Below are 25,676 nucleotides of genomic sequence, written 5' to 3'. Positions count from 1 at the left end.
GAAATAAGGTAGGGTGCCTAATATTCACATGATCCCATGACCAGTACGCACTGATCTAACTAAGACGGAACCAGAAATATGACTTCCGCGTGAGGCTAAAACTGAACAAGCAACTCCGATATATTTCGCCGATTAAAAAAAAATATTTTTTCTTGGGGTAGTATTATCGTCCACACTATGGCTCTGTTCTCCGCCTGCACTTACAATACAGCGATTTCGTACTTATTTGTCTATAAAACGTGTAGTGTTTTCCCAGACTTCCCTTTCCTTCGAGATTTTACAAAAATAATGTCTTATTCAATAATTTTCAGTGAAATTAGAATTTATATTAGCCCTCTCCTTAATACACACACACACACACACACACACACACACACACACACACACACACACACCGTCAGTCTCCCACATTTCCTTTTATCTCTCATTTACCTAGTGAGGAGCAGCTGAGACAATTAATAACCACTTTGCTACCATATGTCATACACCTGCCCAGTCTTGACCTCACTCTTCTTCCGGCCTACTTACCTTTCCCCTCCCCCCTCCCAGTGTTCAACCATTTAAAATTGCCAACAAACCTCTGAAATTTAAATCCAAACGCTCTACAACCCCAATTGACCTCCCAATCAAAATTTACAAGGAGTTTGCAGTCGAACTTGCCACCCCCCTCCGTTCCATTATTAATGCATCCCTCAGACAAAGTTACCATTACCTCCATACCCAATCTACTCTGTGAAGACTCTGTTTTTGAATGGGCATTTGCTAGTATTTATCAGTCAATTGATCCACAGCAATTTGGCAATATGAGGACCTCCTCTACATCACACTGCTTAGTTAGTTTCCTGGATTTTCTGCACAAAAACCTGGAGAAACGTAAGACATCACTGGCCGTTGCCCTTGTTGACTTCAGGAAGGCTTTTGACCTTGTTGATCACTGCACTGTTATCAACAAGGCCATTGCACTAGGGCTGCCCACCAATCTGGTCTCATGGCTCATTGATTTCCTGAGTGAGCGTCGTCAGGCAGTGAGGTACCAGGGTTCTGTCTCCACATTCCAACACCTCACCTGCGGTGTTCCCCAGAGGACCAAGATGGGACCACTGTGCTTCCTAATCCTGATCAACAACGTTCTATCGGACACTCCTCACAGGTGGAAGTATGTGGATGACTGCACTGTGGGGGTTACAAAGGACAACACCTCACCGGACTACTCATAGCTACAAGGCACCCTGGACAGGCTACAGGCATGTACTACAGAGAACAAGGTCACCATCAATCACACCAAAACTGTAGTCATGTACATCAATACTGCCACCACTCCAGTGCAAGCTCCAGCAGTTACAGTGGGTGCCCATCCTCTCCAGTTAGTGCAGTCTTCCAAACTCCTGGGTGTAACTATACACCACAAACTGGACTGGAAGGCTCATGTAAACAACACAATCAAGGCAGCCTGTACTGACTCTACATGCTACGACGACTCAGGTCACTTGGGGCACCCGCGCCAGAGCTGAGGACTATCTACAACGCATTTATTCTCCCAAAATTAATGTATGCGTCACCAGCCTGATCGTCTTCTCTCAACTCTACCCAACAACTTCAGCTAGAGAAAGTACAGAAGAGGGCCTGCAAAATCATGCTCGGAGCAGAATACTCCGGCTACAACAACGCTCTCTCCACCCTGGAAATGCCATCCCTCAATGACCTCCACCACCAATCACTAACAGGGTTTGGCGGACTGCACGAGGTGAGCAGGGGACTGCAGGTGGCAGTAGGTGGCGATGACGAGGATGGTGCACCATCCTCGTCATCGCCACCTGCAGTCCTCCGCCCACCTCGCGCAGTCCGCCACTACAACAAAATTCAGCCCATAAGAGCCCGCACTGATAGATATAAGAATAGCACCATCCCATCTATTGTTAAAATAATAAACAGCTCCTAATCATCTGAGAACTGCACCTCGGCGAGGCAAGGTCTTCTCTGCTCCCAAGGTACTACGTGAACCTGACGATGGTGACCTGTGACCAGGGGAAGGTCGTAAGACTGTACCCAGTCACATGCCCTTCGCGCAAGTAACTAAACCTCCTGGTCTTGAGGAAGTTTTTTGACTCCTCAGGAATCAGTGGGGTGACAAGGGTCGTCTGCAAAGTGAGTGGTGGCCTTATCGTCACCTTCGCTGAATGGGGACAGGCCCAGCAAATAGCCAACATAACAGAAATTAACGGGATCCAGATACTAGTGGAAGCTCGCATAGCGGACAACTTGGCGTTGGGAGTCATCTCCCACACCGAGAAAGAACACCTTGAAAAAGAAGAACTGGCCGAGCTGATCGGAGACCAGCTCTCAATTGTACGGAAGCTGACCAGTGGAGTAGCACTGGTTGGCTACCCCAAGAAGCTACCAAGCACTGTTTTGCTGGGATGGGAGAACATCCCAGCAAGACCGTATGAAAGAAGACCAACAAGATGTTACAAATGCCAGAGGTATGGCCATCTGGCGGGGAAGTGTCGTGCTCGGGAGGTCTGTTGCAGTTGCGGGACACCTGGGCACCAGGACACCACCTGCTCGGCGGCCGCCAAGAAATGCGCAGCTTTTGGTGGCCCTCACTCCTCCTCCGACCGGGAGTGTCCCAAGTGGAGGGAGGAGTGTAGGGTGGCTAAGCTGCGAAGCAAGAAAAACTGAGCTACAAGGAGGCTCTCCTTGTAGTGAAGACCGAAGAAAAGAAGAATCAAGACCCCAAGAAGACCACAGAAAAAAAAAATCAAGACCCCAAGAAGACCACAGAAAAGAAGCCAGAATTAAACAAGACCGAAGAAAACGATATATTAACATTAACATTATCACCGTTTTTAGACGTTTACGAGAATATACCAGAACAAGACCAAGAAAAAGTATGGCAATTGAAAAGTAAAAAGATGAAAGGAAGAAGTCCAAAGAAAATGACTCTGCAAACAAACAGCTTCGGCCGAAATAGCCTAACGGCGAAGTGGCCAGTAATCCCCAAAACAAGTTCAAGCTCCTGATTTATGTACTGTACAGCCCTGTAAATGTATTGAAAGTATATCATTGTCTAAATCACATCTAAGTTTTTATATTTTCAGCCACCGGCTGCAACTCTATTAATAAACAGTTTATTATTATTAATATTATTATTATTATTATTACTATTATTATTATTATTATTATTATTATTACACACACACAAAGAAACTTATATACGATGCATCTGTCTTCATTCTTGAATCATTCACAGAATAGACCTTATAATCAACTCCAGGTCTTCTATCACAATTCTTGGTGATTTATCGATTTAATGAATGCGTGGAAGCCTCTGGAGGTACGGGAGACGGGGAAGGCGAGGGGAGGGGCTACGTAGGTGGGATTATCTTTATCAGGTGACCCGGATAAGAATGTTGGTCAGGAGCACAATCTTATCAATCTATATGCACTAGCCTAGGGGGTGACAAACTGGATGGACCAAGTCGGGGTAATAAACAGATATCTATATACAGACATTGGTGGTAGCGGCTGAATATTTGGTGGTGTGGATACTCTCTCTCTCTCTCTCTCTCTCTCATAAATGTGTGTATGTAAATGCATTCGTATGTGTTTGAGAAGGTGTTCTTGTTTTGTTGGTCTGGATTTATGTAAAGTGTATTACTGGTGTGATTGTGTAGGTGTTTTTGGACTTGTATCCACCATTGAGGGAAGCAATAGCGAGGTACCTAACAGAATAACTGGTTCAATATCAATACATGATGATCGCCCTCAGCCTATTTCACCAGAAGATTAACTACCCTAGTGCTAAACTAACTTAATCTAACCTCACCTAACTTCATATAACCTAACCGTACCCTATTCTAACTTAGCTGACCTAACCTAATCCCTCCTCTAGGTAGCGTTAAGGTGGTTTATCAACTGGGAAATAAACTGTGGGGAGAATCTTCAGATGATAAGGATATTTTCTTGATGTTTTTCAGCCACCATTACAGGGATCTTACACAATTTTATTATCTTGGGCCTTGTGCCTCTGCAGCACAAACTTGTTTACCTCATACATCTTGCGATACAATGCCTGCTGTTGTTTCATCCTGTTTCACAAGATCTTACACCAGCTAATGCTGCACTACACAATTGTACACCACTTCATTCTACATTACAAGATTGTACACCACCTCACCCTGCAGTACAAGATCCTACACCATCTCACCATATACCATAAGATCCTACACCACCTCATCCTGTAAAATAAGATCCAGTACAATTTAATCCTACGACAGGTTATCTGGTTCCACGCCATTTGCACTACACGTGATCCTTACACACTTGATCCTACAATACAAGAAGCTTTTGTGGTTTTTGATCCTACAACATAAGATCCTTTGGAGATTCTTGATATTAAAACACAAGATTCATTGATGATTCTTGATTCTACAACATAAAATCCTCTCTCATCCTCAATTTACGACACACTATAAGATCCTGTATGGAGGAGGTAAGATACACCACTCCCATAGCAGCAGTAGAGCTCGCAGCAAAACACTGATGAGGCCTGCCCATGTTTATACAGTAGGGGACGGAGTGAGGGAATCGTTTAGGGGTGGTTTATCGAGAGGGAGGCACGAGAGGTGGAATGGGGATATGAAAGATCCACGTGTGGGTGATGATGGTACCATTAATGGATTTAAAGGTGGTTCTGTTGGTGTTGGCTACCACAGGACAGGTTAAGCAAAAGGAACCCGTGGTATTATGTAGTTTCTTTTGAAGTGTGAAGATCTGGAAAGGATTAATAAAAGAGAAAAGCAGGCTTTCGGAAAACAGTAAACAACTAAACAGGGTGCAGTTTATAGCAGGGTGGGTACCAGAGGTGTCGTTTAAAATGAGGAAGCACAGTGATGTACCAGACAGAAGTGGCAGGTTACAGGTAGGGGACTTGGCAAGTGGACACAAGTTAGTCACGGCGAGACAGTCATGTTTTGGCAGTATTTCGTGACAACTAAACCACCAGAAAATGCAAACCACCACAACTACTACCACCACACCCACAAACACAACACCACCAGGATTTGCACTTTTTGCTTTCCCAACTTAGTTTACTTTACTAGCGAGGAACACGGAAAGGTGGTGGCGCCTGGTTATGATCCCCCTCCTCCTCCATCCCTAACGTGTGTGTGTGTGTGTGTGTGTCTATGATTGAATTCCTCCATTTCGAATAGAAAAGTTGATTCGTAAGCTAGATTTTGTATTTCCTATTAAATAAATATAAGAAATAATTGTTATGAAACGGCTTAGTCTAGGAATTACATTACGCCACAGCTACAATGCCAAACTGATTTTTGTTAGAAACCCCAACCTCCTGATGCCCTAGAACAACTCTGAAAAATCAACTGGGAACAACTGCTCGGTCCGTGTGCGGCAGACAAATTACTGCCCTTGAATAAAACCCCCTGTCTCGTCTTTTAGGAAATGTTATAATTTATAATCCTAACCGCGTCCCATTCCAGCAGTATCATGCTTATTAAACATCTAATATATGTAGTTCAATCATTCTGCATTTTACAACAATAAGAAATGACAATAGGGTACTGTATAGCTCCATTAAGCACTCAAACATCAACTACAAAATAGTCAGTCTATCAAATCAACAGGTTTTGCTATGTTTACTCTGCACGATCTCAATGAGGCTTTGGCTACAAGAACATACAATTCAGTGTTTTAATTTATAAACTACACTGTCTTATCTAATTTCTGATATATTTCTTGTGGGGTGTATAAAAAGGGAGAAGCCACCTAAGAGTTGGAATCTTAAATGGACGCAAATTTAATTTTCCTTATGTGGATAATGAGAAAATCTTCAAATTTAGTCCATTAAGACACTAACTTACTCACTTCAAGGAAAATTACAAAAAAACAAGAAAAACTACGCTCACAAAGATCTCGAAATTACACTAAGATTCCACTTTTGTTGGACAGACATGTTTACATAGCACTAGTTAGAGGTCATAATTAATACATGGAATCTTCGTTAATCCGGAACAGACGGCAAAGCATGTAATTTCCGTTAATCCGGACCTTAAATTTATATGGCCGCAAAAAGTTTTATTTGGCCGCGTCGGACAAATCGATGAAAATGTCTTGCAGGTTCCGCCGCAACGTCGAGGTTGGGTGTGGTCCTCCCTGGCATTCTACAAGGGTCACCTTCACCCTCACTACACTAACAGAGTTAGCCTTAGTGACATTTCACTTGATGTACCGGGCTATTAGTGGTCACTTCACTCCGCCACATACACAGAAAGACTTTTAATGATCTACTACTGTAGTTCACTAAACCACACCAAGGTCACTTCTTTGTTTACGTAAGTTAAGAAGGTGAATCTAGTGACTACCGCCTAATGCACCTGGCCAAGTAATTTTCCCTTTCATTATATAAGAACATAAGAATGGAGGAACCTGCAGCGGGCCTATTGGTCCATACTGGAAAGTCCCATTTACATCCAACCCCAATCGCTCATATATCCATCCAACATATGTTTAAGCTATCCAGCGTATTTGAGTTAATGTTGGGTAACTTGTTCCACTCATCCGCTATTCTATTTCCAAACCAGTGTTTACCTATTTCGCGCCTAAATCTAAATTTGTCTACTATATATATATATATATATATATATATATATATATATATATATATATATATATATATATATATATATATATTGATCTGGGTTCGTATTCACAAAGATTTTGTCTCGGTTTTGTCCTATAAATTGTGCTGAGAGAACGTCTGTAGCTAAGATATAGTTTAAGGGTAACCCTGATGTAAATTTTAACTATATTTTTGTGTTTAAGTTAACTAGTCAAATACGTTCTTACATCTGCAATTCGAAGAGGAATATTACGCACTGATCTTTGAGAATCCGAACCCAGACTTTTACTTACACAAATAATCTGAATTTATTAACAGACTGAAGCATGTAGATTTTTAAACATGCCGAGTCGATAAGTCGTTAATAAGAATGGTCGACACGGAGGACTGAGAGCTTAACATACACACCCACACACGCGCTAGGAAACTTGCCAGAGTATAATATGTTCCCATTAGTATTCCACGATCATAACTGTGGATCCCACCAAGATGTATAAGAAGGTTAAAAAAGAACTGTTTGAACATGTAAACATATATACCCTCTGTGTGTGTGCATTAATCATACTGTGCAGTGTAACCTCATAAAAGATGAAAATGAACTAATTCGTATTAGTTTAATTTCATGAAAATATAATCTTCAACGTACCTGTTAGAGCTACTTTATTTCCAAAATCCACCAACGCCGGGAGCAAGGAACCACCAACACAAATTAGTACCTAACGGTCTGACTCGAGAGGGAAACCTTATAATCACCACAACAGCATTAACACACACACACACTCACCCTCACCGTGAATCATCACACACACCAACAATACGGTTCTATTGACTGTCGCCCATCGTCACAAATGTCTTATTATATTCTCCAGATACCACGTTTAAAAAGAACACACGCCCAGTTAAAAGCAATAGCCTATATATATATATATATATATATATATATATATATATATATATATATATATATATATATATATATATATATATATATATATAAGGAAAGAAACAAGCGTTCACATCTTCAGGGTGAGTCTGTACTACCCTGAAGATGTGAATTGCACGAAAGCGCTTGGGAAATTTTCTTCTTTCCTTGTGGTTATCAGCATATACCTGGATCACGCGCACACTTATATATATATATATATATATATATATATATATATATATATATATATATATATATATATATATATATATATATATATATATATATATATATATATATATATATATATATATACATATATATCAAGACTCAAAAAACAAGAGCAAGAGATATGTGTTAAGTGTAAATTTATTTAAACCCGATCTGTTAGGCTGTTATCCAAACTTAAATTGGACACAATCTGACACAACACTGGTGCAATGCTGTAAATAACACTTATACTAAACTTAGCATATAACTTATCCTGTATTAAACTTGCCCCTGTAACTGAAAATATGGTCTTTCGTCAACCCCCCCAAAAAAGTTCCACATTTATCCTACTGTAAATAAATCAACCCAGATAATCATCCTTTACCTATCCCAAGTAAATTTATCTCAGATCTATCGTAATCGAACATTACCTTTCCTATGTCAGTATAACCCAAACTAACCTGACCTAAAGGAGTCTAAGTTCAACAAAAATGCACAAATTCATGATGAACATTTGACAAGAAAATTAATTTCACCCGATTAAAGTCTTATTTCTTCCAATTTCAAACTAATAATAACATCAAGAAATTTAACAATTATATATTAAGAAATACTTGGCTTAAAAAACTAGACAAAGGATCACAAATTGTCTATTACTAATACACCTCAAACAGAGTAGCCAACTCTGTTTAGTATACTATCGGGTATATAATACAACATAAATCTAAACAGGACCAACACATTATTATGGAGCAATTTTCTCTCACCGGGATCAGTCACCTCGGGAGATTGGCACCTAAACCATAATGTATTTTATCACTTGATCCAATGTTCTACTTATCTAAACGAGAACAGACCGAGTGGTGCGGGGGATGAGTTGAGTTGTGTTGTCAAATCAGCATAGTCAGTGAAAATGGGACAACATAGTCAGTGGTGCTGAGTAAGGTGTGAGTAGGCTCTGACGTGTTGTGATCTGCTTAGCGCCACTCAACTGATTAGGGAATTTTGGATGACGGGCACGTGAGCTAGCATGAGACAAAAAGAGAGGGAGGAGCTAAATGTTATGAGATTTCTCATGGAGAGAATATCCATATTACACTTGGTACAACGGGAGGAAATGGATGATAGCTGCGTGCTTATGAAACGTTGTACCAACACTAAAGTTGCCGTATCTGTGTATGTGTTTATTTATTTATTTATTTATTTATTTATTTATTTATTTATTTGTATTTATTTAGTTATTTAGTTATTTTTACGGGGGTTAGCCCACCCGGGCACAGGTCACTGACCCACATAGGTGCCTGGGGGGCGAAAATGTAATAATAATTATTATAATAATAATAATAATAATAATAATAATAATAATAATAATAATAATAATAATAGAATTTATAAAATACACAATTAAAAATAATATAATAAAATAATGATACAGGTAACAATAATACTAATAACACCAATAATAATAACAAAGAACTATTAAGAAATACAAAAATGAAAAAAAATTATATATATAGTGAGAAATGATATATGTAAGTTGTGTTGTCAAAGTAAGAGAAACAATTGAGACCCTGCAATTGTGCAAATGAGGCAGAAAGACAGATCAGCAACCTGGGAATCACAATTTTTGTGATGCCATATAGCAGCAGGGTCTACCATTACTAATACATTATGCTTCCAATATCTTCGCAGGTGGTAGTACCTTCCTGTTTGATAGCTGTCTACTACCTGAGTGTTTATTACTAACTTAAGAGATATTAATTCGTATGTGGTCAAATTTGCAATTCGTTTAAGATATCGTTTACGGCTATAACCAAACTTTACCTAAGTTATATTGTTAGGTTAGCAATGTATTGTGATTATCTACATGGCTGTCCTTATCGAGAGACCGGTTTGAATTATCTAAAAAGTACATATAAATCATCGCTATTTCACAATTATTCCTATTCACCGTCACACACACACACACACACACACACACACACACACACACACACACACACACACACACATGATCACTTTAAGAACAGCCCCATCTTCGGCCGAAATAGTAGAAAGGCGAAGAGGTGGAAAAAAATTATTGTAAAAATTATCAACATCCCGTGGTTAACTTGTGTGTTCACTCCTTGCCAATCTTAATTTTGTACTATAACCGCTAAAATTCCTTAACTGACCTTCTCCCCAATGCCGTTATACGTTATATATGTACAATTCTACAGTACCACTTACGTCAACTGTATTGTATATTTTCAGCTTATGGCTGTTGTATTAATTTCAATACTTCGTTAATTACTTTTTTATTTATTACTGTTATTATTATTATTATTATTATTATTATTATTATTATTATTATTATTATTATTACACACGAAGACTCGGTCTGGCAAATCAAGAGTCTAAGTTGAGTTACGAATGCAATTGAAAACTCTACAAATTTGTAAAACTAGTAATACTGCCTTATGCATGTGATATATGCCAACTGAATGAAACTACTTCGTTAGTCGTTAGAGACGAGTGGCTGAGCGCACTAATAATCTAATACCTGTATTCTAATTATTGAAGGTTGGGCCTGTGATGTGAGCAGGTCGCGGCGAGGGTGAGTGGGATGGAAGGTTGGGCAGATCAAGGACTAAACACAGTGGTATCTTATCCTTGGGGCAGATGGTGTTGAAGGCAAAGAGAATAAGGGCTGAGCGAGAGGGAATTATTTTTTTGTCTCAGTAAGTCAGTTAAGAAAGACATTCGTAGAGGCGAAGAATGCATATGGGGTAGGTCTTCATTGAGCGTGGTCCCTAATAGTCCAGTTCGTCATTTGCCGAAGTTACTAAAGATAGATTCAAGACAACTTGGCACAACGCGGCACATCGAACAGAAAACAAACATTTCAATAGAAATATATATTTCATATGTTGACATCTGTTATATTTTAGTGTATTTTGCTCTACGTCTTTTAATGAGTAAGATAATAACTGTAGCAGTGGTTATTTTAATTTATTATTAGGGGTAACAGGTAAGCAGCGCTCTGTTTGTCCTCCACATCACTACCACGGGGATGCCCAGAAGCTCCTACCACAACTGTGTGGCGTCAATCACGAACTGTGCTATAACACAGTTTGTTCTCTGTTCCGACCCTGCCGCGTTGTGCCACATCGTCTCGAATCTACTTTAAGTAACATCGGCGAATGACGAACTGTGTTTGATACCTAGGTCTTCTACCCGCGTCAGTTGTGCCTATCCTCATCCACTCCCTACGCCTACATACTACCCGTGTCCACTCTATGCCAACATAATACCTGTGTTCGTTTTCTATCCCCACATTCTACCCGTGTTCGCTGCCTATGTACACACATTGGTCTTAACAGGAAGGTACGGCATATGTATTTTACCGTGAGCTGGCGGGCCAGCCGCACTGACTCGTTTCACCAGTTTTCCCTTCACGTCAACCGTGTATCAAGCCACAGTTCACATCAGTATCCCCTCAAATCAAAATAAACCAAATCTTTTCTTGCGAGTAATAATATAATTAATCATAATTAGTGATAATACAGTCTTTTTTTTAGTCTTGAATAAAGCAGAATTATAGTGCTTGAATTTACCTATTCAGTAACACTGATTTACCAGGAAATGAAAGGTCATATGGCCACATCTACGATATTACGTAAGTTGGAATCACGGGGAATTATGACATCACCTTCCACTGAAACGTTTGGCGGCGTGCCTGATCTTTCTCTACCCACCTTGAATACCCTGAGTGTTGCCAACGCTCCTCACTGCCCACATTTGAAGCTCTAAAAGGTATTGGTTAATTTGTGGTTCGGGACAAAGAAGTCAGCTAGTGCGTGGTCGAGATTCTGCGAAGATTAACGTAGTTTGATGTGTTCATTAACTAACGAGGAAAATCATGAACCTTTCAGATAGTGCTCTATCTCGCCTGGCACCACATAAAACTTGGCCCAACCTTTTCTCATACAAGCCCGCTTCCCCTACGCTATTAACATTGCTAACGTTTAGTATGTCATGATTAATTTCTGATAATCCCCTTCCGGAAATCAATCCACAACTCACGCATCCAGGTGTCACTTGACTAGGCTAACTTGCAGCTAAAGGTCACGAGAGAATGTTTGTCCTTCACGCACTGACTTCCGCCCATTATTGAAAACTGTATATAATAAATGTCAAATATGAACGAAAAGTGATTGACAGTACAGTATGAGTATCCAGGATCCAACAGAGATGGCAATGACCAAACTATCAACCAAATACAGTACAGCACAGTAGACTATGTATATGTTAATAGGTAAAACATTAATTACGACGATTAAAGATTCACCATCAATAATCAACACCTTTAACTCATCAGTACAAACAATCAACACTTGTAATTCTTTAATACAGACAATTAACACCCGTAACTCATTAATACAGCCAATCAACATCTGTAACTCACTAATACAGCCAATCAACATCTGTAACTCATTAATACAGCCAGTCAACATCTGTAACTCATTAATACAGCGAATCAAAACCTGTAACTCATTAATACAGCCAATCAACATCTGTAACTCATTAATACAGCCAATCAAAACCTGTAACTCATCATTACAAACTCCATTCAACTTTGAGGTCCAAAATGATCATTAATTTATAAATCATGACTTGGAAGTAATTGTTTTAATAGGTTTAGATGTCTCATTACTTGTCTTACAATACCCATACTAAATAATGATATTTTAACAATAGGGTCAGATCCTTTGACAATAAATCAATCCTTTTTAATAAGTTTAAAATCTAATGACTTGAGCTGCCCACAGGAAGTTTGTAGTGAAGGAAAATTAATGTATATGGGATGTGACCAAAAAAAAGGTAATTTTGCCATATTAATCTGGTGTTGGTGCGCTTGTATGCAATCGGGATTCTACTGTAATTCTAACTGAACAGCGTCCCAGTGGAGACCAGTAGCGTTGCCTGTAGACTTCCTTTGCACCCAGATTTAATGACAAAAAAATGGTTAAGCATTTGAGACTAATGAGAAGGGTAATTTATTTCAGAATTAAGACACGAAATAGTGACACAACTGACTTTAAGTATAATCGTTAATTCTGCAACAACAAATCAGGAAGACAAAACACAATAATAATCAATCATTTTTCAGATACACACACTCGTCAGTTAAAAGTTGTAATACAGTTTGTTACAACAAACCTTTGGACTTTCACCTAACCAACTATGCTACAACTTTGTAAACTATCCACACTAATATATGGAATATTGTATAATATCCGTACTTATACAACGATTTTTTTTTAATATCACCCTCACCACATAAATCAAACTATATAATTAAAAACACTTACCGGTATGTATTATTTACCTGATTGAACAGTTGCCGCACCCCACAAGAGTATAATTATGTAAATCGTTGAAATTTGTAATATATCTCGACAAAAGTTTAAAGAATTTGGACTAAATTGTTCTTTAGAAAAACTGTGTCACCAGAGCCAGGCTATTGCACTCCACACGTGAGGTCTCGCACACACACACTGAGCGGTTGAGCCCAGTCCAGTCAGCCCACCATCTCAGAAAACGAGAATTTCGCTGCTGCCTCAGTTCCCAATATGTTTCGTATTTTTAGCCTTCGCTTCGAGAATCGTGAATAATCCAGCCAACCAATGTCTCGCAAAAACAACTGTGAAATACACGTGAGTATACTATATTTGTAGAGATAAGTATTTTCAGTAATGATTTGAGGGGAATATTTACAAGTACATATTGCCAGTTAGCTCAAATGTATTAGGACTGCCAAGCATGGGATCAGCATTCAGCGGGGGTGCGACCGTGCGAGCAGCGAGTGATGCAAGTAGAATGAGTGGTTGGGCTGGTCCCGTGAGGGTGACTCTGACACTCCTGGGTATTGAGTGACGTTCCTCAGCTGATTACTCCTCAGGGAACTCGTGCTACTTGACTCATTCCTGGTGGACTTTCTGCGACTTGACTCATTCTCTGGTGGACCTTCTGCTACTTGATTCATTCCCTGGTGGATTTTGTGACTCGACTTATTCCCTGGTGGACCTTAGAACATATAATGTCATACGAATGAGAGAAACTGCAGCAGGCTTATTGGCCATGTTTACACCTAGCCCTTATCACTCATATATCTAACTTATATTTGAAACTTCCCAGCGAATTCGAATTAATGCTCGTATTTGGTAATGTATTCCACTCATCAACAGTTATATTTCCAAAACAATGTTCACCATTTCACGCCTAAATCTATATTTGTCAAACTTAAAACCCTGGCTGTGTATTCACCTTTATTGAACCTCATCTACTATTTATACACTTCGATCACATCGCCTCTAACTACGTCTCTCAGTAGAATACAAATTAATTTGTCTTTACGTCTTCATACCCAAGGTTTCTAAAGCCAAGGATTAGCTTTGACATCCTCCTATACCCACCTGATTTTACGAAAATAATTTGTATGTAAATAAGATTAGTCTTAACTAATGTAAATCTCATAGACATACCCCTGTAAGTATCACAAAGTTCAGGATTCATTACTCTGAAATACTGTTTGCCTCTGTTATTGTCTGTGTAAGGGGTTCGAGGTGTCGGGTTTCGCTTGATTTAAAACTAATCGAGATAGATTCGATTTGTTTTATTTTAATTTATCATTTCACAGCTTACTAGCTGTTCAGGGGGTTGGTCTGTTCTTTGTTACTTTGTTATGAACTTTTATGGTCTAGTATTTGGTAACTGTGTTACTACAGAAGGAAACCGGAGTACCCGGTGGAAACCTGATGTTTGGTAAGGTCACACATCGCAGGAATTATTGTTGTATGAAATATATCGAAGGTCCGTTTTCACTGCAGCTGGTGTGTCGAAAGGCTTGTGGAAAACATGAAGATCCAGTATAGTGACAGCTAGAGAAGGAAGCGTTACTACTAAACCTAAGTGTTCTCGCTATGGTTGGGGCTCTTCAGTTTAAGCTTTTGTCGACATACTTAACCTGCGTCTCCTATAGGGGCCAGGACGAGCGTGTATACGCCAGGGATTGTTTATTGGTGGAACTATGAGTAAAACACATTTGCGTACCTTGGAACCACGTGAAGACATTGTAGAGCAAATCGCCTCTCAGAACATCAGCCGAACCATTTTTAAGCTTCAAATCCTCTCTTATGTACGGTAACAATAAAGGTGTGTGCAAGTACATTGGATATATGGGGGAAGGTCGAGGCTGGGTTTTTCCCTGCTGCACCACCAGTAGCCACCATCTCCACATGCCACAGGTGTTCACAAGAGAGCCTTTTGCCGCCAACACCACCGTCATTCTAAACTCAAAGGAGCTACAACGGGACTGTACTGTACATGATAGAAATGCCCCATTCTCATCACTGCGCCAAAAAATATTTCAGTTTCACCTTTGCATGCACAAATTCTCGTTTTTTATGACATTTATCAAATTTCCCTCACATAAAGGGGTCCCCTGTATTGTATCTAGCACCCTGTCAGTTAGCTGTAGAGCCATATTGGCCGGGAATTTTACTCTGCCTTCTAACTAGTACTGTCATAGGAAACCACGGGCGCCAGGATCGGATGCTCGTTGATGCGATAATATCCTCTCAGTTACCCAAGGGGTCATTCTCAAGCACCACAGCCAGCACTTAAGCCGAGAGAAGACCAGAACCATAAGTTACCTGTGGTGGTGGATGAAGACCGTGAGGTTTATTCCTCCACATTCAACCCACCCCGAGAAACTGAACCTCCTCGTCCTGACAAAAAAAACACTTTTTTTCGTTATCAGATAAAGGAGATAATGAAGATCGCCCGCCTTATGGTTACCTTCAGTGAATGAGGGCAAGGCAAACAATTGATGATGACTTTGTACCTTAACGAAACGACATACATCAACGATGTGCTACTTGAGGTGACCCGTGAACTTTGTGACAACGCAGTGTGGGGGGTCATCTCTCACCCAAGAACTACAAGAACTCATCGGGGAGTGTGTAGTTCAGAGGAAGCTGTCAGGACCCGACGGGAAAGCCATCTACGCCGTGATCGGTTTCCTCAGAACAATTCCCAAAGAGGTTTTACTGGGATGGGACACCGTTCCAGTAAAACCATACATCCCAAGACCAATAAGGTGCTGCCATTGTCAGCGCTACGGCCACACAGCCAAGAAATGCCGGGCTCGGGAGGTCTGTGCCACGTGCAGGACGACCGGACACCATCTCACCTCGTGTCAAGCAACACAAAAGAAGTGCACAGTCTGCGACGGCCCTCATTCCTCCTTCGACCGTGAGTGTCCCAAGTGGAGGGAGGAGTGTAGGATAGCCAAGCTGCGATACGAGAAAAAAATAAGCTATAAGGAGGCTAGCCTTAGAGTTAAGAAAAAGAAAATAAGAACGAAGAAAAGAGACAAGAGAAAGAAGAACAGAAGAAACAAGAGTACAAAGAAATAGAAGAAAGAAGAAACATGAAGACGAAGAAAACAAAGAAATAGAAGAGCAAGAAGACCAAGAACAGTATATGTGTGAGTTAAAAGATCCATTGTGGACCGTCCAGAAGAAGAAAACAACAAAAGGAAGAGAACGAGAACTTAAGAATAACAAGACCTATGATGTTGACGGCCAGCAAAACAAAGCAACGAACAATCAAGCACCAAAATACCTTTAGTCTCATTCTCTGTGCGATACAATGCATCATTTTCAGTCTAGCGCACCAAACACTTTATTTTCGATTCATTCTCATTAATGTAACTCAATTTGTGACTTCGGTTAAAAAATATATATAGTTTAATTTACAGGAATAATTTTAAAATGCGATACAATAGAAATGAAACGATTTTTGGTTCTATTACAAATCAATAGTTTTGGCTCTTTTGCGTCACTTGTCTCTTATTGGTTAACAAATCAACCAATTAGAAGTCGCCATTGCACCGTGACATATACTTGTTTTCTATGTATTATGACAACCAAGGACTATGCTAGTATTTTATCCTTGTATGACAACAGGAAACAAATTTAGCTTCGCCTCTGCTATCAGCTGATTGCGACGAGACTCGCCAAATGAATTTCTTAAACTGAGAGAAACAGTCGAGATTATGATCTGCTGTTGGCGAAACTCGATTGATGGCACACCATGACGGAATTCACCCACTGATGCCAATGATTGATTGATTCGTGTTTATGTGCGTGTGTGTTTTATTTTTTCTCTGTTTATATGAATGCTGTGAACCACAGATCATGTTAATTGTCATGTTACTATCACACCATCATGGTTGAGGGTCTTGCAACTGAAAACTCTTCAAACAAGACACGACAGGGCTGACCTCAGAGAGAGAGGGAGAGAGAGACATTCAAAATCATAAGCAGGATAGCAGACGTGTTAACCTTACCTTCAAGATCTCAAACGCGACAAACACTAGAGGTTAAAGATCCAAGCTCGCTAAATAGTCATGCAGAATCTATGTAAAGAAGCACGTCTTACCCCAGAAAATTACCAGTAGAAGCAGTACAGTAGTAGCAACAATAAATGAATAGTTTAAGACAACCGTGAACAAAATTACAAAGAACAGTTGGGGGCTCCTAAAGAACCTAAACAGCCATCGGTTTCCTATGTCTGTCTTGGCCACTACTGCGGATTCATTATGTGATACAAGACAAGTGCAAAAAAAAATATTCAGAGATGTTGGCACCATAGCATGAATGTCAAGTGTGATTATATTTTAAAGTGGAGTCCAGCAACAGCACAACATTTCACCATAATACAAACAATCACTGTGTACTTTCACTCACGTGTGCGGGCTTATAGTTCCACTTAACTCCTAGTATCGCTCCAAGTAACTCCTAGTTATAGCTAGTGTGTGAACACTTGAAGGGGCTGGACAATACTGTCAGCCAGAGGCGTCCCGAGACCTTATCTATGATCATAACAACGAAATACTTGCTGTGCGTCCACAAACATCTGGCGAGGCGCGGCCACATGGGAGTCAGAGGCCGCAGCGTATGAGGGCGGCGATAACACAAGCAATGCAATCTGTGTATAACCTAGACTGGAAGACTGGATATGTTTAGTTGATGATTACAAGTGTTTAGAAGTTAATAGTCTACTAGTGTTCCTATGACCTCGGTTGTCGTTGGCCACTTTATGTGTGATCGTAACCTTTCACTGAACTCTACACTAAGATCAAGAAGTCCGGAGTTACCACCTTTAAGAAGGTATAACCTGAAGATTTGTAGGAAATAATTTGAAGTTTCCCAACTTTAAAGTGCTGGACAAATATGTGGACTCATGATAACAAGTGGGATTTGTAATTTTTTATAAATTGTTCTCAAAGGAAATGTTTTATTACGTTTATTAGTCCAGTGTGAGTAAACCTCTACTGACATCCATGTTCTCGACACATTATGAAGCTGTAACGAAATAGTAAACAAAGTAATGAATAATATATAATTATCACCATCATTAAATCCATGTGTTTAAGTTGTAAAGCAAACTGAAAAGAAAAAGGTCTACAGAACATTGTCGACACCCTGTGATACCCGACATAGCTATAGAGATTTTTTAGATTTTTAGATTGCCCCGGAGGTGGCTAGTTTATTGGGCACACAGTAAACGTATACCAGTGAAAATAGGTCGCAGAGGTTAGTAAAGACTGCTGATTTACGCTGAAAACTAAACCTTCTGTATACAAAATGGTAGTATGGCTAGCGCTCCACTCAACTGGCTTCAATTCCCTTTATGTTGACAATGAGCTGAAGTTCTCGGGCCATAGCGAGAAGAAGGTAAATCAGGCAAATAAATTATTGGGTCTTATAAGAAGGTCGTTCAGATATCTAGACGGTCCGTCCCTCGTAACGATCTTCATGAGTGAAGTGCTTCCCCATCTGGAGTACTGTCACCCCGTCTGGTCCCCGAGATATGCTAGGGACTGTCAGTTGGTTGAAAATGTTCAAAGGAGGGCCACCAGACTGGTGCCTGCACTTCGGCACCTCAGCTACCCTGAGAGATTGGAGCGCCTGAACTTGCCTAGCTTATACTACAGACGGGCAAAGGGAGACCTAATTGAGGTGTATAAGCATCACAAGGGGCACTACTCAGTCGAGTGTCCTTACTTGGAGCTGGCGGACGCTCGCCCCGCAAGGGGTCACAGCTCAAGATTGAAGAAGCCGCAAGTCCAGAAAACTGTGAGGGCAAACTTTTTCGGAGTGAGGGTTGTAAACTCTTGGAACAATCTACCAGAAAGTGTTGTGGCGGCACCGAGTATGAGCTCTTTCAAGACCAAACTTGACCAACACTGGAGCAGGTTCAGGTACAATCAGGAGCCGGTGCATGCCCAGTACTTGCCAACAGTGCGTAACAGAGACGTGACCGCTCGCCCAAGCGGCTAACGAGCCGATCAGTGGTGCAGAGGATAAAAGTAAAGTAAAAGTAATAACAATAATAGCTGGTCTTTTGTTTCTCAAAAGCGCCGTTCTTCTAAAGAATTCATTAGTGCTCTAAACACTACAGCTCTGCCAAATACTGCACTACCATAAAAGAAAGATGCCCATTCACAGCTGGATGGCCTGACAATGCCTCGGGCGTGAAAATGGCAACTTTTGGGACGTAGGAAACGACCTCTGTATCAACTTATTCAACGCACCCTTTCGAAATATTTAATAACATACTAGTGATCGGACTGCAGTCACCAGCTCGGAGAACCTCCATTATGAAGCTATAACTATACACAAAATTATTGGACTTTTAACTGGCAATGTTTATTTTAATTTTTAAGGCTTGGTGGGATTATTGTGCCTACATACATCAATTTCTCATCCTTATATAAACATTCTTTTAGATTATAATTTACCCAGATCTTTTGCCTTTTGTCCCTTAAACTGAGACAACACATCACAAGCGGTATAGAATAACAGACAGTATATAAGTCAGGTCAAGTAGTATAGAATAAACCCGGCAGTATAAAGTAATAAAGGTAGTATACGACAGGTCAAGCGGTATAGAATAACAGACAGTATATAAGGCAGGTCAAGTAGTATAGAATAAACCCGGCAGTATAAAGTAATAAAGGTAGTATACGACAGGTCAAGCGGTATAGAATAACAGACAGTATATAAGTCAGGTCAAGTAGTATAGAATAAACCCGGCAGTATAAAGTAATAAAGGTAGTATACGACAGGTCAAGCGGTATAGAATAACAGACAGTATATAAGCAGGTCAAGTAGTATAGAATAAACCCGGCAGTATAAAGTAATAAAGGTAGTATACGACAGGTCAAAAATAAAGTAGTATACGAGGGCGCAGTATAGTAATAACAGACAGTATATAAGGCAGGTCAAGTAGTATAGAATAAACCCGGCAGTATAAAGTAATAAAGGTAGTATACGACAGGTCAAGCGGTATAGAATAACAGACAGTATATAAGTCAGGTCAAGTAGTATAGAATAAACCCGGCAGTATAAAGTAATAAAGGTAGTATACGACAGGTCAAGCGGTATAGAATAACAGACAGTATATAAGGCAGGTCAAGTAGTATAGAATAAACCCGGCAGTATAAAGTAATAAAGGTAGTATACGACAGGTCAAGCGGTATAGAATAACAGACAGTATATAAGTCAGGTCAAGTAGTATAGAATAAACCCGGCAGTATAAAGTAATAAAGGTAGTATACGACAGGTCAAGCGGTATAGAATAACAGACAGTATATAAGTCAGGTAAGTAGTATAGAATAAACCCGGCAGTATAAAGTAATAAAGGTAGTATACGACAGGTCAAGCGGTATAGAATAACAGACAGTATATAAAGGCAGGTCAAGTAGTATAGAATAAACCCGGCAGTATAAAGTAATAAAGGTAGTATACGACAGGTCAAGCGGTATAGAATAACAGACAGTATATAAGTCAGGTCAAGTAGTATAGAATAAACCCGGCAGTATAAAGTAATAAAGGTAGTATACGACAGGTCAAGCGGTATAGAATAACAGACAGTATATAAGTCAGGTCAAGTAGTATAGAATAAACCCGGCAGTATAAAGTAATAAAGGTAGTATACGACAGGTCAAGCGGTATAGAATAACAGACAGTATATAAGTCAGGTCAAGTAGTATAGAATAAACCCGGCAGTATAAAGTAATAAAGGTAGTATACGACAGGTCAAGCGGTATAGAATAACAGACAGTATGTAAGGCAGGTCAAGTAGTATAGAATAAACCCGGCAGTATAAAGTAATAAAGGTAGTATACGACAGGTCAAGCGGTATAGAATAACAGACAGTATATAAGGCAGGTCAAGTAGTATAGAATAAACCCGGCAGTGTAAAGTAATAAAGGTAGTATACGACAGGTCAAGCCGCCATTGTCTCACTTCATAATATTGGCGTTGTCATTCTTCCCTGCATTCATTCTTTCCCTTCATGGTCACGCCTAACTTATAACGTCATATGAAATCATACACACATATATACAGTTTAATCAGAGACTTACACGTAATTAACTTTCACTGAAGTTGAAGCTTGTATTGCAGTCACGCCGGCGGACTGAGGTCAGATCAAAAACATGACATCCACTAATCCACACACCAACACCACCAGTTTAAAAGAAAGGGCGACGTAATTAGTCATGTTTTTGACGTGACCTCATGTTTTGTAAGGTCACCCTGTGTACATAAGCCTCTCCCAGTCCTTGTAATTCAGTTGCCTCTGAAGATGTCTTGAATAAAGACGAACCTAAGGCGCTCCATTGTTTCCCCTTTCCTGTGTGATTTTATCAAGATTTATCTTATCCACGTTTTCATTGTGGATCTACATGATTATATATATATATATATATATATATATATATATATATATATATATACAGTATCCCAAACTTCCATAATACAGTATCAATGACTGGTACCAGAAAGGCAGAAATTTTGGGTGGGGGTAATGGCGTGGGTCGCTTATATCAAGGATTAGAGAAGTAGACAAGTGACCTAACAATACAATAAAGAAATGACCAGAAAATGGAGTTAACTCGATTTGACAACCAATAGGCCAAGAAACACATTAAAAGCTTATTTCCATCTGGGTGCAATCGATTATGAAGGACAAAATCCTACCCGGCGAAAATTATGATTTCATGAAGTAATTGCTGGTCATGGTTTTTCTTTCGTCTTGGTGTAAGAGTGGATTATATTATATAAAGATTATAATATGTTGTTTCTTATATTTCTTACCGTAGAGTTCGATACCTTCACACTGGTTACTTACAGGAGATTATGGTGTATCTACGTAGAAATTCACTCCACCACCCGACATTCCATGATTTATACTTGATAAATGATGATTTAATGAGTTCCATTAATTTCCAACATCCATCTACAGTAAGTTATTGGTTATACTTTGTCATAACCAATCAGTCATTACTCTTAGTAATAATAAGATAGGATCACAGATACGGGCAGATAATTGCACTTACATTTATTTGTCAAGCTTCCATACAATGATTTACAATTGGCATGGATATATGAGTCACTCACGTTCACGCTGTAATAAAATTAATCTTCTAAAAGAGGGAATTTTCAACTTGGCGACACATGTGATTACTCTACTATGGGTATGACTTAACAGAGCCTTAATTCTTCAAGTGATACATTTACTGCCAGCCTGGATTGCTCTTGTTGCAACCCGGCTTCCGCACAAGAACTTTTTTCACGGGGAATAACAACAAAAAGGTACTCTTGGGTTACCACACATAGTCTCGTGTCACTGACAGTCATTGTAGACGGTTGTCTCGGCAAGGAGAACTGGTAAGCGTGACTTGAATTAACCTCTTAGGTGCAATAGACCAGCCTGGATTGCTTTTGTCGCAATCAGGCTTCCACACGTGATATTTCCACGGAGATAACAAACCTAGGTTAACACACTTAATCTCGTGTCAACGACGGTCCAGAGGACAGGGTGGCGGTGGAGGACTCTGTGTGGTGTCCTGGTCCCTTCAGGAGGGAGAGGATGGGGACGACGTCTTAACTAACCCCTTGGTCTAGGGGATACTGCTTAAAATGAGGTTTTTGGAGCGTGAGGCGATGAACAGTACAACACTGTCTCACTGGCTTCCCCCTATAGGCTGGCTAACATTCCACTAATGGAAAATATATGTGACAGTCATGGCTCGCCGGGTGCTTTATCTCGTGTAAAACAAACTTGGGAGTTGGTTGCATGGGTAAGCCTAACGCAACCCATGACATTGCTGATGGGATATAATCAATCCCATTACTTTCGTTGTGGGTTATATTGTTTGGTAAAACTTTTCCCTGGTAGTATTTTGTTCGCGAGTCTAAATTAAAATGTCCAGACGTAACATTGCAGACAAGTTCTCGCGCCACCTCCCACACAAGTGCCTGACGTACAGTACAATGGCTGCACTCCACACTCCTTTATGTGTAGATTCAGACCCTTGAGATAGGCGACGCCCGCTCTATTGTGGGTGTCTCGCTAGCTACTGTAGATCACCTCGCTCAGTTTTGGTGGTGCATGACCACGCTCTTAACAAAACACGTCAACTCACATTTACATACCTTGAAAGGAATTGCTGTTTATTTTCCTTGGTTAACTTTGTTCGATGTTTGGATGAAAACTTCCCCTGGGCTTTTTAACGTTGAATTTGAAAAGGCAGTTACTTGTTGCAACGCGATAGTTAGGTTGTGATGCTATTGTCCTGCCAATCAAGGTACACCTTTCTGCCAGTATGCTCAACTCAGCTAACTACACCCTATCCGCAGCAAGTTTGAACCATTTATTTACTTGTTATAGCAACAGCTTGAAAAATATCCACTTCCACAATATAAGATTCATTGAATGCATGAATGAAAATAATTAGAGTGACCGGATAAAACCCCAACGGACAAAACCCCAGTCTCATATATAAAATATAAAATAAAACACTTTTATGTTTAGGTTAGGTTAGGTTAGGTTAGTGTAGACAAATGACAACCCCGTTGGGGTTCTGTCATGGAACCGGAATTAGTGTTATATTACCTCTTGAAAATGGCACTGGACATTTTTTTTCTTTAAACGGCAGCAGTAAACTCTAGTTTTTCGATTTATGAAAAATTCTTGTGGTTTACGTGACGATAAAAGTGTTCTGCTTGCATGACGTCATCGTATGGTGTTGTTTAAATCCTACTGTCAACTGATTGACTAGGGAGAACACATTAAAGGATGTTCATTAATTAATTTTGTCAATTTTTCCTATTGTTTTACTCCTCTCCACGCATGTTTACGTTGGTGTTGTTTTTCACCCTCTTCCGAAAAAAATGGAATTAGAAGTTATTAATTTTATTTACAATAGAGCCTATAAAAGAAAACATGCACTCAAGGTGTGACAAATTTGGCCATCAGCATAGTGTAGAGAAGTTTTGGTACTGTCACAGACTACACCAGTGTTATAATAGGACTTTCAGAAAGAATGCATGACAAATGCTCAGGATATATTTAATTACGAATCCAGTTAATAAAGCTGACTCGTCTGTACACCAATACACACTAGGCACTTGTAAATATTATTTAAGTAAGAAGTCTGACTGAGTTAGGCTCAAAATTAACATACTGCTAATCTTCGGGTTTGATTTATTTTAATCACAGTTTATTTCATAACTGTCTTTTCGTTAAGGCCCAGTTTAATTAATCTCTCCAGTATTGTTTGTTCCCCAACTGCCTGCGTAGCAGCGTATGGAATGAGACAAGGATTTACACCTATTCGTTAGTCTGTACCTCCATCTTTACTTCCGCCCTATCTGATTTTGATAAAACACTGACAAAATATCTCGTAAAAACTTGAAGATGATATCAATGAATTAACCGAGTATTCACAATACTGCTCTTCTAAAATCAGTATTTGGTTAATATTATCAAAGACCATCTTTAGATGGTCTTGATGGTCTTTGATATTACCCCTGTAATGGTTTTCTAAGTTATTTTTATACACGTTGGCTTTTTTTTTTACGGGGATTATTAACCCACCCACGCACAGGTCACTGACACACATCAGGCCTGGGGGCGAAAATATAATAGCAATACTAAAAATAATTAAGAAAAATAAATACAAAAAATAATGAAAATAGGTCAATTTATAGTGATACACCGGCCTTTTTCTCGCTGTTTTAAATGTGTATTTCGTAATGTTTAGACAATTCTAAGACATTTTTCTTCTATGATATTTACACCGAAAATTAAGGATAACCGAGATATTCATTTTTCAATATTATTAGATTTCCTCAAGTGTCGCCATGTCTTCTTTACTTTTTGCGGAGAAGGTCTGACCCCTCTAACGCAGTGCTCCTGCGTAGGTAGTAATAGTGGCAGCTACCAAACAGGGAGGTACTACCGCCTCGGAAGATATTGGAAGCATAATGCATTGTCTAATGGTAGACCCTGCTGCCATATGGCATCACGAAAATTGTGACCAAGTCCCAGGTTGCTCATCTGACTTTCTGCCTCATTTACACACTATTACAGGGTCTCTATTGTTTCTCTAATCATTGACAACACAACATACATATATTGTTTCTCACTCTTGATCTTTTTTTTCATTTATGTATTTCTTTATTATTATTATTATTATTATTAGTATTATTAGTATTTATATTTTTTATTTTTTACTATAAATTTTACTTATTATTATTATTATTATTATTATTATTATTATTATTATTATTATTATTATTATTATTATTATTATTATTATTATTATTATTATTATTATTATTATCGCCCTCCAGGCCCCGATGTGGGTCAGTGACCTGTCCCCGTGTGGGCTAATCCCCGTCAAAAAAAAGCTGGAATCTAACATGTGTATCACAAAGAATGCAAATTTAAAATTAAATCAATTATATGTTGCTTTGGTTCTATGAGTAAACTCGG

The 25,676-nt window shown here is 39.4% G+C and overlaps 2 protein-coding genes across 3 annotated transcripts in view; one reads left to right on the top strand and one right to left on the bottom strand.

The window, feature by feature from the left end:
* The window catches only part of LOC121872654 (flocculation protein FLO11-like), a 59,249-nt gene extending 45,923 nt beyond the window's left edge, over positions 1 to 13,326 (bottom strand). Inside the window, exon 1 of one of the 2 annotated variants that reach the window (XM_042375592.1) lies at positions 13,130 to 13,326. The gene's annotated coding sequence lies outside the window, so the exon portion shown is untranslated. The remainder of the gene's footprint in view (positions 1 to 13,129) is intronic. The other variant, XM_042375593.1, reaches the window with a different exon arrangement.
* Positions 13,327 to 13,580: 254 nt separating this feature from the next.
* LOC121872788 lies at positions 13,581 to 16,237 on the top strand. The gene is made up of 3 exons (XM_042375846.1): positions 13,581 to 13,658; positions 14,800 to 14,955; positions 15,731 to 16,237. Exons 1-3 carry the CDS (start codon positions 13,581 to 13,583, stop codon positions 16,235 to 16,237), a joined length of 741 nt encoding a protein of 246 aa, XP_042231780.1.
* Positions 16,238 to 25,676: the final 9,439 nt, after the last annotated feature.

The sequence above is a fragment of the Homarus americanus genome, unplaced genomic scaffold (genome assembly GCF_018991925.1).
Source record: "Homarus americanus isolate GMGI-L3 unplaced genomic scaffold, GMGI_Hamer_2.0 scaffold39155, whole genome shotgun sequence".
Taxonomy (NCBI): domain Eukaryota; kingdom Metazoa; phylum Arthropoda; class Malacostraca; order Decapoda; family Nephropidae; genus Homarus; species Homarus americanus.
Note: the sequence above shows the minus strand (reverse complement) of the source record. Positions and strands in the feature narration are given on the sequence as shown.